The 17,785-nt window shown below is 36.0% G+C and overlaps 2 protein-coding genes across 2 annotated transcripts in view; both read right to left on the bottom strand.

The window, feature by feature from the left end:
• Positions 1-906: 906 nt before the first annotated feature.
• Positions 907-7,658, bottom strand: hcrt (hypocretin (orexin) neuropeptide precursor). The gene is made up of 2 exons (XM_061982237.2): positions 6,968-7,658; positions 907-1,293 (listed from the first exon to the last, which is right to left on the bottom strand). Exons 1-2 carry the CDS (start codon positions 7,175-7,177, stop codon positions 940-942), a joined length of 564 nt encoding a protein of 187 aa, XP_061838221.2. The 5' UTR covers positions 7,178-7,658; the 3' UTR covers positions 907-939.
• Positions 7,659-12,610: 4,952 nt separating this feature from the next.
• LOC133620548 (inactive phospholipase C-like protein 1) overlaps positions 12,611-17,785 on the bottom strand; it is a 323,140-nt gene continuing 317,965 nt past the window's right edge. Inside the window, exon 25 of the mRNA XM_072915928.1 lies at positions 12,611-13,267. The gene's annotated coding sequence lies outside the window, so the exon portion shown is untranslated. The remainder of the gene's footprint in view (positions 13,268-17,785) is intronic.

Below are 17,785 nucleotides of genomic sequence, written 5' to 3'. Positions count from 1 at the left end.
GGTCATAACCCAAAGCTCATGACCATAGGTGAGGATGGGAACGTAGATAGACCGGTAAATTGAGAGCTTTGCCTTCCGGCTCAGCTTTTTCTTCACCACAATATATACAGTATATATGTATGTATGTATTTATGTATATATATATATATATATATATCCATCAATCAAAGTTTATTTATATAGCCTTAAATCACGAGTGGAGACCCCCCGCCCCCACACACACACACACATATATATATATATATATATATGTTTGTATATATATATATATATGTATGTATGTATGTATGTATGTATGTATGTATGTATATATATATATATATATATATATATATATATATATGTATACATACACATACATACATACATATATATCAATCAAAAATAGTGTGTGATGACAAAAATTATATATAATTTAGTAACATAAGTAGGCTACTTATTTTTAATCCTCTTTACTTGTAACCTACAAAAAAAACCATATATTAAATACTATTGGATATGTAGAATTATAATAAATGCACAAGTCGCAAGACAATTGCATCACTGTGAATAAAAAAAAATACATAATTTACTCATCTTGTCTTTACTATTGTAATGATAATTAAATACTAATTTCCTAATAATTACTGTACCATATAATGAGTCACTTTTCATTGCAGGGGTGGTTTGCATTTCGAGGTGTTACTAATATTTTGATGACCTCATGAGGTGATGGTAGTACGTTAATTAAAATCATAATTAACGTTCACAATTAAAATAGACATACTGTTAAACGACAACTTCTTTGCATACCTAATATTATGAATATATGCTATTATAGGTTGCTGAAAAACAATATTGACATGCATGAATAATGTAATGCATTTTATTATGACACAATATGTAAATTATTCCATTCCTGTTGTGTTTATTAGAAGTCCCAGGATGCTTTGCAGCCCATCAAACAGGCAAAAGAGCGACGGCGGCGTCCGACGGGGGCGCATGGTGACCTTTGACCCCCGGCGGGGCTCTCCTGCCCATGGTCAGGATGCCGGCGGCACGGTCGCTGGACTCGTGGAGAAGCTGCTGCAGGCGACTGTGGAAGTTGGGCTCGTCCAGCGTGCGCTTGCCCAGGGTGAGGATGCCGGCGGAGACGTCGGCCAACACCTTGGTGGCCCCGCCTGGGCGACACAGCAGCAGGTGCAGGCGACACGGGCGAGACGGCTGCTTGCAGCACTCACTGGACACACTGTGGACATCGCACAGCACCGCCTGGGACAGCAGCAACAGCAGGAGAAGAACCAGAACCTTCTGCTGCGGGAACAAAGGTACAAAAAATTAACTACGTACATGTGCATCCATTTTCTACCGCTTGTCCCTCTCGGGGTGGCGGGGGGTGCTGGAGTCTATCCCAGCTGCGTTCAGGCGGGAGGCGGGGCACACCCTGGACAAGTCGCCACCTCATCACAGGGCCAACACAGATAGACAGACAACATTAACACTCGGGCCAATTTTAGTGTTGCCAATCAACCTATCCCTATCTCCACACAGAAAGACCCTGATCCCAGGGATCGAACACACACACACACACACACACACACACACACACACACACACACACACACACATACACACACACACACAGTTTTCTACATACAGATGTGTATAAAGTAGAGGTGTCCGATAATATCGGACCGCAGATATTATCGGCTGATAAATTCTTTAAAATGTAATATCAGAAATTATCGGTATCGGTTTCAAAAAGTAAAATGTATGACTTTTTAAAACGCCGCTGAACGCAGTGGTACACGGACGTAGGGAGAAGTACAGAGCGCCAATAAACCTTAAAGGCACTGTCTTTGCATGCCGGCCCAGTCACATAATATCTACGGCTTTTCACACACACAAGTGAATGCAATTCATACTTGGTTAACAGCCACACAGGTCACACTGAGGGTGGTCGTATAAACAACTTTAACACTGTTACAAATATGCGCCACACTGTGAACCCACACCAAACAAGAATGACAAACATTTCAGGAGAACATCCACACCGTAACACAACATAAACACAACAGAACAAATACCCAGAAACCCCTTGCAGCACTAACTCTTCCGGGACACTACAATATACACCCCCAGCTACCCCCTACCCCCCACCTCAACCCCGCCCACCTCAACCTCCTCATGCTCTCTCAGGGAGAGCATGTCCCAAATTCCAAGCTGCTGTTTTGAGGCATGTTAAAAAAAAATAATGCACTTTGTGACTTCAATAATAAATATGGCAGTGCCATGTTGGCATTTTTTTCCATAACTTGAGTTGATTTATTTTGGAAAACCTTGTTACATTGTTTAATGCATCCAGCGGGGCATCACAACAAAATTTGGCATAATAATGTGTTAATTCCACGACTGTATATATCGGTATCGGTTGATATCGGAATCGGTAATTAAGAGTTGGACAATATCGGTTATCGGCAAAAAAGCCTCTCTAGTATAAAGTACAAATATCTGTATATATAAATATATATATATACCGTATTTTCCGGACCATAGGGCGCACCGGATTATGAGGCGCACTGCCGATGAATGGTCTATTTTCAATCTTTTTTCATACAAAAGGCGCACCGGATTATAGGGCGAATTAAAGGAGTCATATTATTATAATTTTTTTCTAAATGTAAAACACTTCCTTGTGATCTACATAACATGTAATGGTGGTTCTTTGGTCAAAATGTTGCATAGATGATGTTTTACACATCATCTTCAAGCCGCTTTCTGACAGTCGCTTCAGGATGCGCCGTTTTGTGGGCGGTCTTATTTACGTGGCTCATCTTCGACGGCGTCTTCTCCCCGTCATCTTTGTTGTAGCGGTGTAGCGTGCAAGGACGGGAGTGGAAGAAGTGTCAAAAGATGGCGCTAACTGCTACTTTACTTCAATCAATAACGGAGCATCATCTCCTCATTCGGAAACAACAACAAGGCCAGAAATGTGTCCCGTGAAAAAACGTCCGACCGGAACTCTCTAATAACTAAAGTTCCTTGGGTGAATAATGTAAACTCACTACACCGGTATGTTTTAGCGCTTTCATAGCGAGTTTGCTGACAGATATAAGTAAGAACTTTACACTACTTTATATTAGAAATGGCAACAGCGGAGGATGAATGTCCCATAACAAGAAGGTAGAGAAAAAGAAGAAGCTTATGACTACGGTGTCGGCACGGACTACAATTGCGGATGCACGCAAATTTCCAGGACTTATGCGGATCCCAAATACAGATCAGCAGGTACCAGAAGGTAAGAAAAGTTGCTTTTGCATAATATTGCGAAACAAAACGCCAGATAAAATGTCTTACCTTATACACACACCATAATAATACTCCTATGTTGAAGCACAGTACAATCCATCAAGCGGTGTGGCTTCATAGCTTACCAAAGTCATACTAAAACATTTTGATAAGATTTTTGAGCGTCGTGTGTAATGTTCTATATTTTCAATGGAACATATAAAATCTTGGTGTTGTTTACTTGAGTCATATTGCCATCATAGTGCAGTCTACATGTATCTCTTATGTGCGACTGCCATCTACTAGTCACACTTATCATTACACCATGTACCAAATAAAATTGCTTCAAGGTCGGTAAGCAAAACCAGAATTATTCCGAACATTAGGTTATAAGGCGCACTGTCGAGTTTTGAGGAAAAAAAAGGATTTTAAGTGCGCCTTATAGTCCGGAAAATACGGTATACATAGGTTTTCAAAGGCAGGAACTGGGAGACGAGTCAGGATGGAGGGAAAGAAAACCAACGCTTCTCATCCAATCTGATGGAGCTGGAGAGGTGCTGCAAAGAGGAAAACTGCCCAAAGAAAGGTGTGTCAAGCTTGTGGCATCATATTCAAAAAGACTTAAGGCTGTGGTTGCTGCCAAAGGTGCATAAACAAAGTATTGAGCAAAGGCTGAGAATAATTATGTACATGTGTTGTTTTTTAGTTTTAGTACATTTGCAAAATTAAAAACAAAAACATTTAAGACTGTCATAATAAACTATTGCAAGTTCTTAGGAGCGTTTTTTTTTTTACCTTCAATAAATTATTAAAAGTTCTTAGGATTGTCTTTTACCTTCAATAAACTATTAGAAGTTTTTAGGAGTGTTTTCTTTTAACTTCAGTAAACTCAAAAGTTTTATAAGTGTTTTTTTTTAATCTTCAATAAACTACGGAGCCCCTACCTGCTCATGCGCACGAGATTCATGTCTAAAAAAAAAAAACTAAAAAAAAATAATTTTTATTTTTTTATAACTTTATAAAAAGTTTCTCGTGCGCACGAGAAACTTTGTCATGCGCACGAGATACATGTCTAAAAAAAATTAAAAATTTTTTTTTTTTTTTTTATAACTTCATAAAACGTTTCTCGTGCGCACGAGACACATGTCTAAAAATAATAATAATAATAATAATTATAATTTAAAAACATTTTTTTATAACTTTATAAAAAGTTTCTCGTGCGCACAAGATACATGTCTAAAAAAAAACTACAAAAAAATTATAATTTTTATTTTTGTATAACTTTGTCCTGCGCACGAGATACATGTTTAAAAAAAAATAAAAATAAAAAAAAATTATAATTTTTATTTTTTTATAACTTCATAAAAAGTTTCTCATGTGCACGAGATAATGTCTAAATTTTTAAAAAATAAAATAAAATAAAATGTTAATTTTTTTATAACTTTATAAAAAGTTTCTCGTGCGCACAAGATACATGTCTAAAAAAAAAAGAAATACAAAAAAATTATAATTTGTATTTTTTTATAACTTTGTCGTGCGCACGAGATACATGTCTAAAAATAATAAAAATAAAAATAATTATAATTTTTATTTTTTTATAACTTCATAAAAAGTTTCTCGTGCGCACGAGATACATGTCTAAAAAAATTAAAAAAATAAAAAAATTTGTTTTTATTTTTTTATAACTTCATAAAAAGTTTCTCGTGCGCACGAGATACTTGTCTAAAAAAATAAAAATAAAAAATTTAAATTTTTTTATAACTTCATAAAACGTTTCTCGTGCGCACGAGATATATGTCTAAAAAATAATAATAATAATAATAATTATAATTTAAAAACATTTTTTAAAATAATTTTATAAAAAGTTTCTCGTGCGCACGAGATACATGTCTAAAAAAAAAAACTAAAAAAAAATTATAATTTTTATTTTTTTATAACTTTGTCGTGCGCACGAGATACATGTCTAAAAATAATAAATAAATAAAAAATTGTAATTTTTATTTTTTTATAACTTCATAAAACGTTTCACGTGCGCACGAGATACATGTCAAAAAAAAATAAAAAAAAATAATTATAATTTAATTTTTTTTTTTATAACTTTATAAAAAGTTTCTCGTGCGCACGAGATACATGTCTAAAAAAATAATAATAATAATAATTATAATTTAAAAACATTTTTTTTTATAACTTTATAAAAAGTTTCTCGTGCGCACGAGATACATGTCTAAAAAAAAAACTACAAAAAAATTATAATTTCTATTTTTTTATAACTTTGTCGTGCGCACGAGATACATGTCTAAAAATAATAAAAATAAAAAAAATTATAATTTTTATTTTTTTATAACTTCATAAAACGTTTCTCGTGCGCACGAGATACATGTCTAAAAAAATTAAATAATAATAATTATAATTTAAAAACTTTTTTTTATAACTTTATAAAAAGTTTCTCGTGCACACGAGATACATGTCTAAAAAAAAAACTAAAAAAAAATTATAATTTGTATTTTTTTATAACTTTGTCGTGCGCACGAGATACATGTCTAAAAATTAAAAAAATAATAATAATAATAATTTTTATTTTTTCATAACTTTATAAAAAGTTTCTCGTGCGCACGAGAAACTTTGTCGTGCGCACGAGATACATGTCTAAAAAAATAATAATAATAATAATTATAATTTAAAAACATTTTTTTTATAACTTTATAAAAAGTTTCTCGTGCGCACGAGATACATGTCTAAAAAAAAAACTACAAAAAAATTATAATTTGTATTTTTTTATAACTTTGTCGTGCGCACGAGATACATGTCTAAAAATAATTTAAAAAAAAAAAATTATAATTTTTATTTTTTTATAACTTCATAAAAAGTTTCTCGTGCGCACGAGATACATGTCTAAAAAATATATTTTTTTTAATTATAATTTAAAAACATTTTTTTTTATAACTTTATAAAAAGTTTCTCGTGCGCACGAGATACATGTCTAAAAAAATAAAATAAAATAAATTATTTAAAAAAAAAAAAAATTCCCCCATGTCCCTTTAGGGGCTTCGTAATAAACTCTTAAAAGTTCATAGTGTTTTTTTACCTTAAAAAAAATTAATATATGTACTAAGGAGTGTTTTTTTAACCTTAAATAAACAAAAGTTATTAGGAGTGTGTTTACCTTAAATAAACAATTACAAGTTCTTAGGGAGTGTTTTTGTATCTTCAATAAACTATTTAGTGCTCTTAGGAGTGTTTTGTTTTACCTTTAATAGCCTAGAAGTTTTTAGGAGTGTTTTTTTTCTCCTTCAATCAGTTCTTAGGAGTTTTTGTTTTTTTTACCTTCAAAAAACTTAAAAGTTTTTAGGATTTCTTTTTTTACCTTCAATAAATTATTAAAAGTTCTTAGGGATTGTTTTTCTTACCTTCAATAAACGATTAAAGTTAATTAGGAGTGTTTATGACCGTCAATGAACTATTAAAAGTTATTTGGAGTGTTGTTGTTTTTTACCTTCAATAAATTATTAAAATTTATTTGGATTGTTCTTTTTACCTTTAATAAACTATGGGGTATTGTCTGTAGAATTTTGAGGTAAAACATTGTTTTATTTAATTTTGAAATATGCCTGTAAAATATGGGGAAAGTGAAGCACTGAGAGTACACACATACAAATACATTAATAATGTTTTTACGCAAAAACAAAAAAATCTGTCTTACCTTGCCAGACGAGCGTGACTCGGCCAGGTGTTGCAACTTGGGGGTGTACCACCTCATCTTCTGTCGGCTGTAAGAAGAAGGCATCTGATCTTCCGTCCTCCACGGGGGGAAGAACTGGCCTCTTTTATATCCTGTTGTCTTTTCACAACGGGATGTCACTTCCCAAGGAGACATAAGATTTGTTCGGTTGCTCATCTCCGTGCCATTCATTAGCGCAGTAGGTCATCTCCACGACTCTTGCTTGCATCCAGGTACGTCTTTGTGTGGCGGAGCAGCGTCTAATTAAGACATACCGTTGTGACGGAGACACTGCAATTATGAATTTCACAGAATACGAAAAAAGACGGTGCCCTTTATCGACTTTCATAAGGAGCATGTTGACCGGGCAAAGCTAATTATGGCTTTCTGGGCATTATTTAATATTGTGAGTAATCAAAATAGCAGCTTCCTTATTTTGGGCCCGAGACTCATCGTTCATTTTGCTGCCCGACCAAAGTGTTGCATCCTTTTACTGCATTTCCGATAATAAAGATAGCTCATATTATGTAAAATGATTTACACACTAAATACAGGATTTTTGCATATAAGGATTAGGACTGTTTGTTTACTCAACTGCAGAAAGTATCAAGACCCATCCAGCCGATTTATCGACATCTGCAAGCGCTTTAAAATGTCGGCTCCTGGTGGGAAAACTCATGTGTGTTACCCAGAAAGTGCCAATAAGCTGTCTATTTGGGGAAAGGTGTATAACTGGTGCCAGTTATGTCATATACCGTATTTTCCGCACTATAAGGCGCACCTAAAAACCACAATTTTTCTCAAAAGCTGACAGTGCGCCTAATAACCCGGTGCGCTTTATTACGATTCATTTTCATAAAGTTTCGGTCTCGCAACTTCGGTAAACAGCCGCCATCTTTTTTCCCGGTAGAACAGGAAGCGCTTCTTCTTCTACGCAAGCAACCGCCAATGAAAGCACTCGCCCCCATAGAACAGGAAGCGCTTCACCCGCCCCCATAGAACAGGAAGCGCTTCACCCGCCCCCGGAAGAAGAAGAAAAAACGCGCGGATATCACCGTACGTTTCATTTCCTGTTTACATCTGTAAAGACCACAAAATGGCTCCTACAAAACGATCCGGTTCATAAAAAGACGCAATCTCTCCATCCGCACACGGATTACTACCGTATTTCACAGCAACTGAACCGCACTGTGGAACGGGAGCACGTACGGTGAATATTCGCTCCACAGGGAATGAGAAGTCATCCTTCACTGTGGTTCTAGCTTGCCATGCTAACTTCCACCCATCCAAAAGAGACCTTTCCAGCCGGCGTCATCATAAAAGCTAACTCGAAGGGATGGATGGATGAAGAAAAGATGAGCGAGTGGTTAAGGGAAGTTTACGCGAAGAGGCCGGGTGGCTTTTTTCACACAGCTCCGAAGGCGAACACACCTTCACTAAGACGGGCAGATAGCGCCGGTCGACATACGCCAACATCTGCCAGTGGATCGTAAATGCCTGGGCAGATAGTTTCGGTCACAACTGTGGTCCGACCTTTCCGGAAGGCAGGATTCACAGAACTGCTGCACAACAACAGCGACACTGACTCCGGTGACTTCGACGAGACGGAACCGGCCATTTTGGATCCCGTATTCGCCCAACTTTTCAATTCGGACACCGAAGACGAAGAATTCGAAGGATTTACGAATGAAGAATAACTTCAGAAGGTGAGCGCTATGTTTATTTTGTGTGTTGTGACATTAACGTTCGAGCAACATTATGTTGCTATTGTTCTACACCATTTTGAATTTTACTATGTTTGTGATTGCACATTTGCGTACATTTTGGGACAGAGTTGTTAGAACGCTGGTTTTCAATATATTATTAAAGTTTGACTGAACTATCTGACTGTTTTTTTGACATTCACTTTAGCGCAGCGTTTTTTTGACATTCACTTTAGCGCAGCGTAGGCGCGGCTTTTAGTCCGGGGCGGCTTATTGGTGGACAAAATTATGAAATATGTAATTCATAGAAGGTGCGGCTAATAATCCGGTGCGCCTTATAGTGCGGAAAATACGGTACTGTAAATGCCTGTTTATTTACTAAACTGAGAAAGTGTACAGATGCGTTTTAATAATAATAATATATCTTCTTTTGTCATTTCTCCACAAAAACTTATTTAACCAAAATAACTTTTTGCATTATTTATGGCTGCCCTAAGAGGGCCGATTGTAACTAGAGATGTCCGATAATGGCTTTTTTTTGCCGATATTGTCCAACTCTTAATTACCGATTCCGATATCAACCGATACCGATATATACAGTCGTGGAATTAACACATTATTATGCCTAATTTTGTTGTGATGCCCCGCTGGATGCATTAAACAATGTAACAAGGTTTTCCCAAATGAATCAACTCAAGTTATGGGGAAAAAAAATGCCAACATGGCACTGCCATATGTATTATTGAAGTCACAAAGTGCATTCTTTTTTTTTAACAAGCCTCAAAACAGCAGCTTGAAATTTGGGACATGCTCTCCCTGAGAGGTAGGGGGTGTAAATTGTAGCGTACCGGAAGAGTTAGTGCTGCAAGGGGTTCTGGGTATTTGTTCTGTTGTGTTTATGTTGTGTTACGGTGCGGATGTTCTCCCGAAATGTGTTTGTCATTCTTGTTTGGTGTGGGTTCACAGTGTTGCGCATATTTGTAACAGTGTTCAAGTTGTTTATACGGCCACCCTCAGTGTGACCTGTATGGCTATTGACCAAGTGTGTGTGTGAAAAGCCGTAGATATTATGTGATTGGGCCGGCACGCAAAGACAGTGCCTTTAAGGCACGCCCCCAATATTGTTGTCTGGGTGGAAATTGGGAGAAATTCTGGAGAATGGTTGCCCTGGGAGATTTTCGGGAGGGGCACTGAAATTCGGGAGTCTCCCGAGAAAATCGGAAGGGTTGGCAAGTATGACTGGGAGACTCAACTGCTCTGTACTTCTCCCTACGTCCGTGAACCACTCCGTACAGCTTTTACTTTTTGAAACCGATAATTTCCGATATTACATCTTAAAGCATTTATCGACTGATAATATCGGCAGTCTGATATTATCGGACAGCTCTACTTGTAACTAGAGATGTCCGAAATGTAATATCGGAAATTATCGGTATCGTTTTTTTTATTATAGGTATCGTTTTTTTTATTTTTATTTTTTATTAAATCAACATAAAAAACACAAGATACACTTACAATTAGTACACCAACCCAAAAAACCTCCCACCCCCTTTTACACTCATTCACACAAAAAGGTTGTTTCTTTCTGTTATTAATATTCTGGTTCCTACATTATATAAATAAATAAATGATAAATGGATTGTACTTGTATAGCGCTTTTCTACCTTCAAGGTACTCAAAGCGCTTTGACACTACTTCCACATTTACACACACATTCACACACTGATGGAGGGAGCTGCCATGCAAGGCGCTAACCAGCACCCATCAGGAGCAAGGGTGAAGTGTCTTGTTCAGGACACAACGGACATGACGAGGTTGGTACTAGGTGGGGATTGAACCAGGGACCCTTGGGTTGCGCACGGCCACTCTCCCACTCTTCCACTGCGCCACGCCGTCCCTATATATATATCAATATATATATATATATCAATATATATATATATATATATATATATATATATATATCAATATATCAATATATATCAATACAGTCTGCAAGGGATACAGTCCGTAAGCACACATGATTGGTCCACTAATAGTACTAACCTTTAACAGTTAATTTTTACTCATTTTCATTAATTACTAGTTTACTAGTTTCTATGTAACTGTTTTTATATTGTTTTACATTCTTTTTTATTCAAGAAAATGTTTTTAATTTATTTATCTTATTTTATTTTATAATTAAAAAAAAAAGTACCTTATCTTCACCATACCTGGTTGTCCAAATTAGGCGTAATAATGTGTTAATTCCACGACTGTATATATCGGTTGATATCGGTATCGGTAATTAAAGAGTTGGACAATATCGGAATATCGGATATCGGCAAAAAGCCATTATCGGACATCCCTACTTGTAACCGTATATAATTTATGAATATAAATGTATAAAATTCACATCATGATATTATAAAATTAATTGCTGTTCATTTGATTATTATATTTGTATTACATACACTGTAAAAAAAAAAATCGATTTGTCAGTAAAACAAAAAAAACAACTGGCAACTGAGTCGCCACAACTTCACCGTAAAATTCACAATGGTTTTTACAGAATATTACTGTAAGGAAAACGGTACTATAGTTGTTTTTTTTACTGTAAAATCTATTGTCATTTCTACAGTGTACAATATGATGAATAACTTGCTTTGATATTACTCAAGCACATATTTATTTTGTTTTAATTTTTCAAAGTTTGAAATTAATGATAGTATTATATTTGTTGCATTATTGGATAATAACGTTTAAAATATACCCAAAATAATCTGGCCCCCGGGCCGAGTATTTAACACCTGTGATGTAAATGGCTTTAAAACATTTTTTTGTCTACTAATCAGGTTATGTAATAAAAAATAGGTGGTTCGGGCATCTGGTCAGGATGCCACCCGAACGCCTCCCTAGGAAGGTGTTTCGGGCACGTCCGACCGGTAGGAGGCCACGGGGAAGACCCAGGACACGCTGGGAAGACTATCTCTCCCGGCTGGCCTGGGAACGCCTCGGGATCCCCCGGGAGGAGCTGGACGAAGTGGCTGGGGAGAGGGAAGTCTGGGCTTCCCTGCTTAAGCTGCTGCCCCCGCGACCCGACCTCGGATAAGCGGAAGAAGATGGATGGATGGATGGATGGATAAAAAAATATATGATATTTATATACTGTAGTCATATCTGTATTGTGGTTTTATTTGTTTAAAAAAAATGGTAATACTGTATAAAATAATGTTATGTTATCTAATTGAAATAATATACCATAATATGTATAAATCAAAAATATATACAATGGTAAAAACAATTGTCACACTTGCGTTTTAATAATAATATATCTTCTTTTGCAATTTTTCCACAAACAAAGTTCTTTAATCAAAATAACTTTTTACATTATTTATGGCTGCCCACAGAGGGCGGCTTGTAACCGTATATCATTTATAAGTATAAATGTATAAGAATTCACCTCATGATATTATAAAACTAATTGCTGTGCATTTGATTATTATCTTTGTATTACATACACTGTAAAACAAAACAAAAATCCATTAATAAAGTTATCTAATTACAATCATATTTCAATTTGTTTTTAAAAATTACATTCTAAAATTGTTTATGATAAATGTCATAATATCGGTTTGTATTATATTTTAATTAGCTTAAAAAAATACTAATATATACATTTGTCTACTAATAAGGTTATTTATTTAAAAAAATGATTTCCAATATTTTAAGTATAATAAATATGTTAAAATATTATGATACATATATAACGTAGTCATATCTGTATTGTGGCTTTATTTGTTTAAAAAAAATAGTAATACTGTATGAACGCAAATAATGTTATCTAATTGAAATAATATACCATAATACGTATACATCACAAATATAAACAATGGTAAAAACAATTGTCACACTTGTAAGAATTCTAGTCTTAATTTTTTAACAAAATCAATATTAAAAAAAAAAAAAAATTAATATTAATTTAATCATCAGTAACTGTTTTTATGATTAAATATAATTAAATGATTTTGAAATAATTAGTTTGCTGTTAAAGCCACGGTCAAACTGGATGTTGCAATTAAGGCTTCTACTTGAGGTGGGGCGCTAATTGATTTAAATGCACGAGGCTCTCGGCGCCTGTTAGAGCGGAGGTCACTTTTTAAAGACGGTTCTTCCTCTTAAGAAAATATAAATAACGATAAAAATGCATCAATCACTAGAATAAACGGCATAAACAATGAAGCCACTTTTAATGGGTCGACTTGACAGTGATACACACAGCTGACCTTTGTAAAATCATCATTACTCATTTTTTTGGACCCTGGCGTTGTGGCGCTAACCCGTAAAGTGCGCCAGGTGTCCGGACAAACGATCACATACGTGGAATGAATAGTTAAAAAATAGTTAGAATATCCATCAAACCAACAACAATTAGAATCATTCATGTCTACATGAGTCCTTATGGCAATTTATATATCATCCCTTCTTACATTTGAATACGTTTACACCTAGATTCACATACGTTGTGGTGATCTTTGACCTTTAAAGGGCAGTTTTTTCCAGTTGTGTTGGTGGGCGACCGTCGCCACCTAGAGGGATACTGGAAAAAAAAAAAGGAGAAAAATAAAATATTCTGATTGTTTCCATGATGCCTTGTCAAGTAAGTGGAAGAACAAAATACAGGTATTTGGAGTGGTTCCTGGAGAGTTTGTTCCAAAGGGGTGCGTTATAGCAAGGCATCAAAACCTCTTTCTCCCGGGTAGTTTCTAGAAAAAAGAACAAAAAATGCCATAGGACTAAAAGAGGAAAAAAGTGGAGCAAAAAAAAAAACATTTGGAGGTGTGTCCAAAGGCAAAGTGTGAGTCATGAGCTGCCACCTGTACCCACAGAGAATAAAAAGAGGAGGTGCTTGTGTAAAAAAAAAAAAGTGTCCAAGAGAGAGAGAGAGGGAGAAGGTAGAAGTTTGGAGAGAGCTGAAAAGAAGACAGCTACGTCCACACAGTATGTGAAATGACACATAACCTAACTCTGTAGGAAAACGCATTACAATGAATAAGGCAGACTAATTCTCCAATTTAAATCTCTATTCAATTAAGTGCAGAGTCTCCTATTGTGTGCAAATAACAACTACACTGCAAAAACTGACATCTAAGTAAGATTAAATATCTCAAATAAGGGTGATATTTGCTTATTTTCTGTCTGATAAGATAATTCTTCTCACTAAGCAGATTTTATGTTAGAGTGTTTTACTTGTTTTAAGGGTTTTGGTCCAAAATGATCTCAGTAAGATATTACGTACAGCTTGTTGCTGAGATTTGATGACCTATATTGAGTAAAACATGCTTGAAACTAGAATATCAACTGATGCACAGCTGTGTCATCAACACTCACAAGTATAAAACTACTTTTTTTAAAGTAATAATTTCTTACTTCAAGCATGAAAAAAAAAATCATGATGCCGAGCGCATATCATTATGTCAAAATAATGGCACTAGCATTTACTTAATTTAAGAATATTTTTCAACATATTGAGCAAAAAGGTCTAATTTTTTTTCTACCAAGAAAAGTGCACTTGTTATTAGTGAGAATATACTTATTTTAAGGTATTTTTGGGTTCATTGAGGTTAGCTAATTTTACTTGTTTTGGAGAGTCTTGACAAGCCGAATTTTCTTGTTCTATTGGCAGATAATTTTGCTTACTTCAAGTAAAATACCCATCATTTTTGTATTTTTTTTCCTTGTTTTTGAACACTAACTTTTTGCAGTGATAGGGTCTCTCATTAGAGTCGGGTCGACAAAAAACTTAGCATAACAGCTATCGGCGACCGTCTCATGTATGTTTTATATTAGCTCCACAAGATGGCAGTGTTTTATTTTTTAAGCATTTCGAGTGGTCAGCATCCAGCACTGGCGAGTGGCAAAACAACTCATTAGTGGCTCCTCCTCCCGAAGGACGAGGCGATCTTTAGTAGCCAGGACATTGTTGCAGGCAGACGACATGTGTCCTCTCTGGTTTGACATCGACGGCTGCTTTCTCACCTCTATTAAAAAACAGCGATGCAGAATTAGGACACCATTGTCCTCAAAGTAACAATGCTTCTTTGTGAGATGCAAATCAACAGCTGGCTCTTGGCTCGACGAAACGGACCTCTGATGATGTGCCATGCAATTTCGCTGATTACGATGACCTGCATGACCGAGAGTCTACAGCAGACCTGGGCAAATTAAGCTTTTCAATCTGGCCCACCGGACATTCCCAAATCATTTTTTTTTAGATCTTTAAGATGGAAACTAGCTGCCATTATGATGTGCAGTGACAAGTCTTCAACTATACAAAGTATTTCAATGGTTGGAATCTGCGCTTATGGATGATATACTAGTTACTATGGTAATCTAATTAGTTACTATGGTCATCTACGTCACAGCAGCTCAGACGAGGCACCAAGCAGTGTGGGCGTGTAGCGTTTCCACAGACGCGGAAGGAGATTTTCACAACAAAGTTCAAAAGCTTAGTGATATATCAGATATATCAGATTGTAGGTGGGGTTTATTTTGTACCCTTCGCGTTCATATTTCACTGTTTGTTGCATTTCACTTGATTCTAAAATGTGTCCATTGAAAGGGGGTGTAACGTTCATATTTTGTCAATATTCAGTGTTTTATCGTTAATAGAAAAATGTAAAATTCTATTACGTTTTTTAAGGCGGTCTGTCATTACGTTTTTAGCATTCAATCAGACATTATTGTGAGGTTTTGTATTAGTGTTCCTAAAAAATAGATATACCGGCCCCCAGACACATTTATTTTCTCTAAATGTGGCCCCCCCGAGTCAAAATAATTGCCCAGGCCTGGTCTACAGTGTCAGAGGCCAAACCATATTCTCTAGGACTGGACATTTTTTTACGAAGCTGATATTGATACAGATCCTGCATCTCAAAAAAAATGACGATTTAACTGTAGTTTGTGCATATCTTTCTTTGCAGCTGGCAAGACGGCAGCTTTGCATCAATTGTAGGCTTTCAAAACACTGTCCTGTCATGTGGCTCATAGGGTTTGATGTGTTGAAGCGCAATGTTTTATTTCCCCCCCCCTCCACCTCGCAGAATGTTTGCAAAATATTTGGTGCAAATAGCACGCAAAATGTCATACTGTGAAACAGTAGTGAATTATAGTTATATTTATATAGCGCTTTTCTCGAGTGACTCAAAGCGCTTTACATAGTGAAACCCAATACCTAAGTTACATTTAAACCAGTGTGGGTGGCACTGGGAGCAGGTGGGTAAAGTGTCTTGCCCAAGGACACAACGGCAGTGACTAGCTGGGATCGAACCTGGAACCCTCAAGTTGCTGGCACGGCCACTCTACCAACCGAGCTATACCACCCCAGTAAAGAAGTCAGCGAGCTCAGGGGAAGTTTACAGCACTAATGTCATTGAAACGTCTTAAAGACATGTTTGATAGGAACAATTTTTATATTTTATCTGACTTATCGGTATGACGTCCTATTTCATCACTTAATATTTACACACTAAATACAGGATTTTTGCATATAAAGATTAGGATTGTTCGTTTACTCAACTGCAGAAAGTATCAAGACCCATCCAGCCGATTTATCAACATCTGCACGCGCTTTTAAAATGTTGGCTCTCGGTGGGAAAACTCATGTGTGTTACTTAATATTTTGCATATTTAGTTTTTGAGATTTTTGCTTCTTTGGAGGGTCTTTTTAGTGCATATTTGACTGATAATGACGACAAACATCACTGAATGCTGCATGCGAATATAAAATTTGGGTAACACTTTAGTATGGGGAACATATTCTAAGTCAGTGTTTTTCAACCTTTTTTTGAGCCAAGGCACATTTTTTGCGTTTAAAAAATCCAGAGGCACACCACCAGCAGAAATCATTAAAAAACAAAACTCAGTTGAGAGTAAAAAGTAATTGTCGCAATTGTTGGATATGACTTTAAACCATAACCAAGCATGCATCACTATAGCTCTTGTCTCAAAGTAGGTGTACTGTCACCACCTGTCACATCACGCCCTGACTTATTTGGAGTTTTTTGCTGTTTTCCTGTGTGTAGTCTTTTAGTTCTTGTATTGCGCTCCTATTTTGGTGGCTTTTTTTGGTATTTTCCTGTAGCAGTTTCATGTCTTCCTTTGAGCGATATTTCCCGCTTCTACTTTGTTTTAGCAATGAAGAATATTTCAGTTGTTTTTATCCTTCTTTGTGGGGACATTGTTGATTGTCATGTCATGTTCCGATGTACATTGTCTTTGCTCCACAGTAAGTCTTTGCTGTCGTCCAGCATTCTGTTTTTGTTTACTTTGTAGCCAGTTCAGTTTTAGTTTTGTTCTGCATAGCCTTCTTTAAGCTTCAATGCCTTTTCTTCGGGGCACTTGCCTTTTGTTTATTTTTGGTTTAAGCATTAGACACCTTTTTTACCTGCACCCTGCCTCCCGCTGTTTCCGACATCTACAAAGCAATTAGCTACCGGCTGCCACCTACTGATATGGAAGAGTATTACACGGTTACTCTGCCGAGCTCTAGACAGCGCCGACACTCAACAACAACACATCATTTGCAGACTATAACTACTGATTTGCAAAAAATATTTTTAACCCAAATAGGTGAAATTAGATAATCTCCCACGGCACACTAGACTGTATCTCACGGCACAGTGGTTGAAAAACACTGCTCTAAGTAACAAAGACTTAATTTAGAGTTATTTGGACACTAGGGGAACATATTTTAAGTAACAAAGACTTAAGGGTTAGGGTTAGAGATGTCCAATAGCCGATAAATGCGTTAAAATGTAATATCGGAAATTATCGGTATTGTTTTTTTTAATTATCGGTATCGTTTTTTTTTTAAATTTTATTAAATCAACATAAAAAACACAAGATACACTTACAATTAGTGCACCAACCCAAAAAACCTTCCTCCCCCATTTACACTCATTCACACAAAATGGTTGTTTCTTTCTGTTATTAATATTCTGGTTCCTACATTATATATCAATATATATCAATACAGTCTGCAAGGGATACAGTCCGTAAGCACACATGATTGTGCGTGCTGCTGGTTCCACTAATAGTACTAACCTCTAACAGTTAA

The sequence above is a fragment of the Nerophis lumbriciformis genome, linkage group LG24 (genome assembly GCF_033978685.3).
Source record: "Nerophis lumbriciformis linkage group LG24, RoL_Nlum_v2.1, whole genome shotgun sequence".
Taxonomy (NCBI): Eukaryota; Metazoa; Chordata; class Actinopteri; order Syngnathiformes; family Syngnathidae; genus Nerophis; species Nerophis lumbriciformis.
This window is presented reverse-complemented; position numbering and strand designations above follow the sequence as displayed.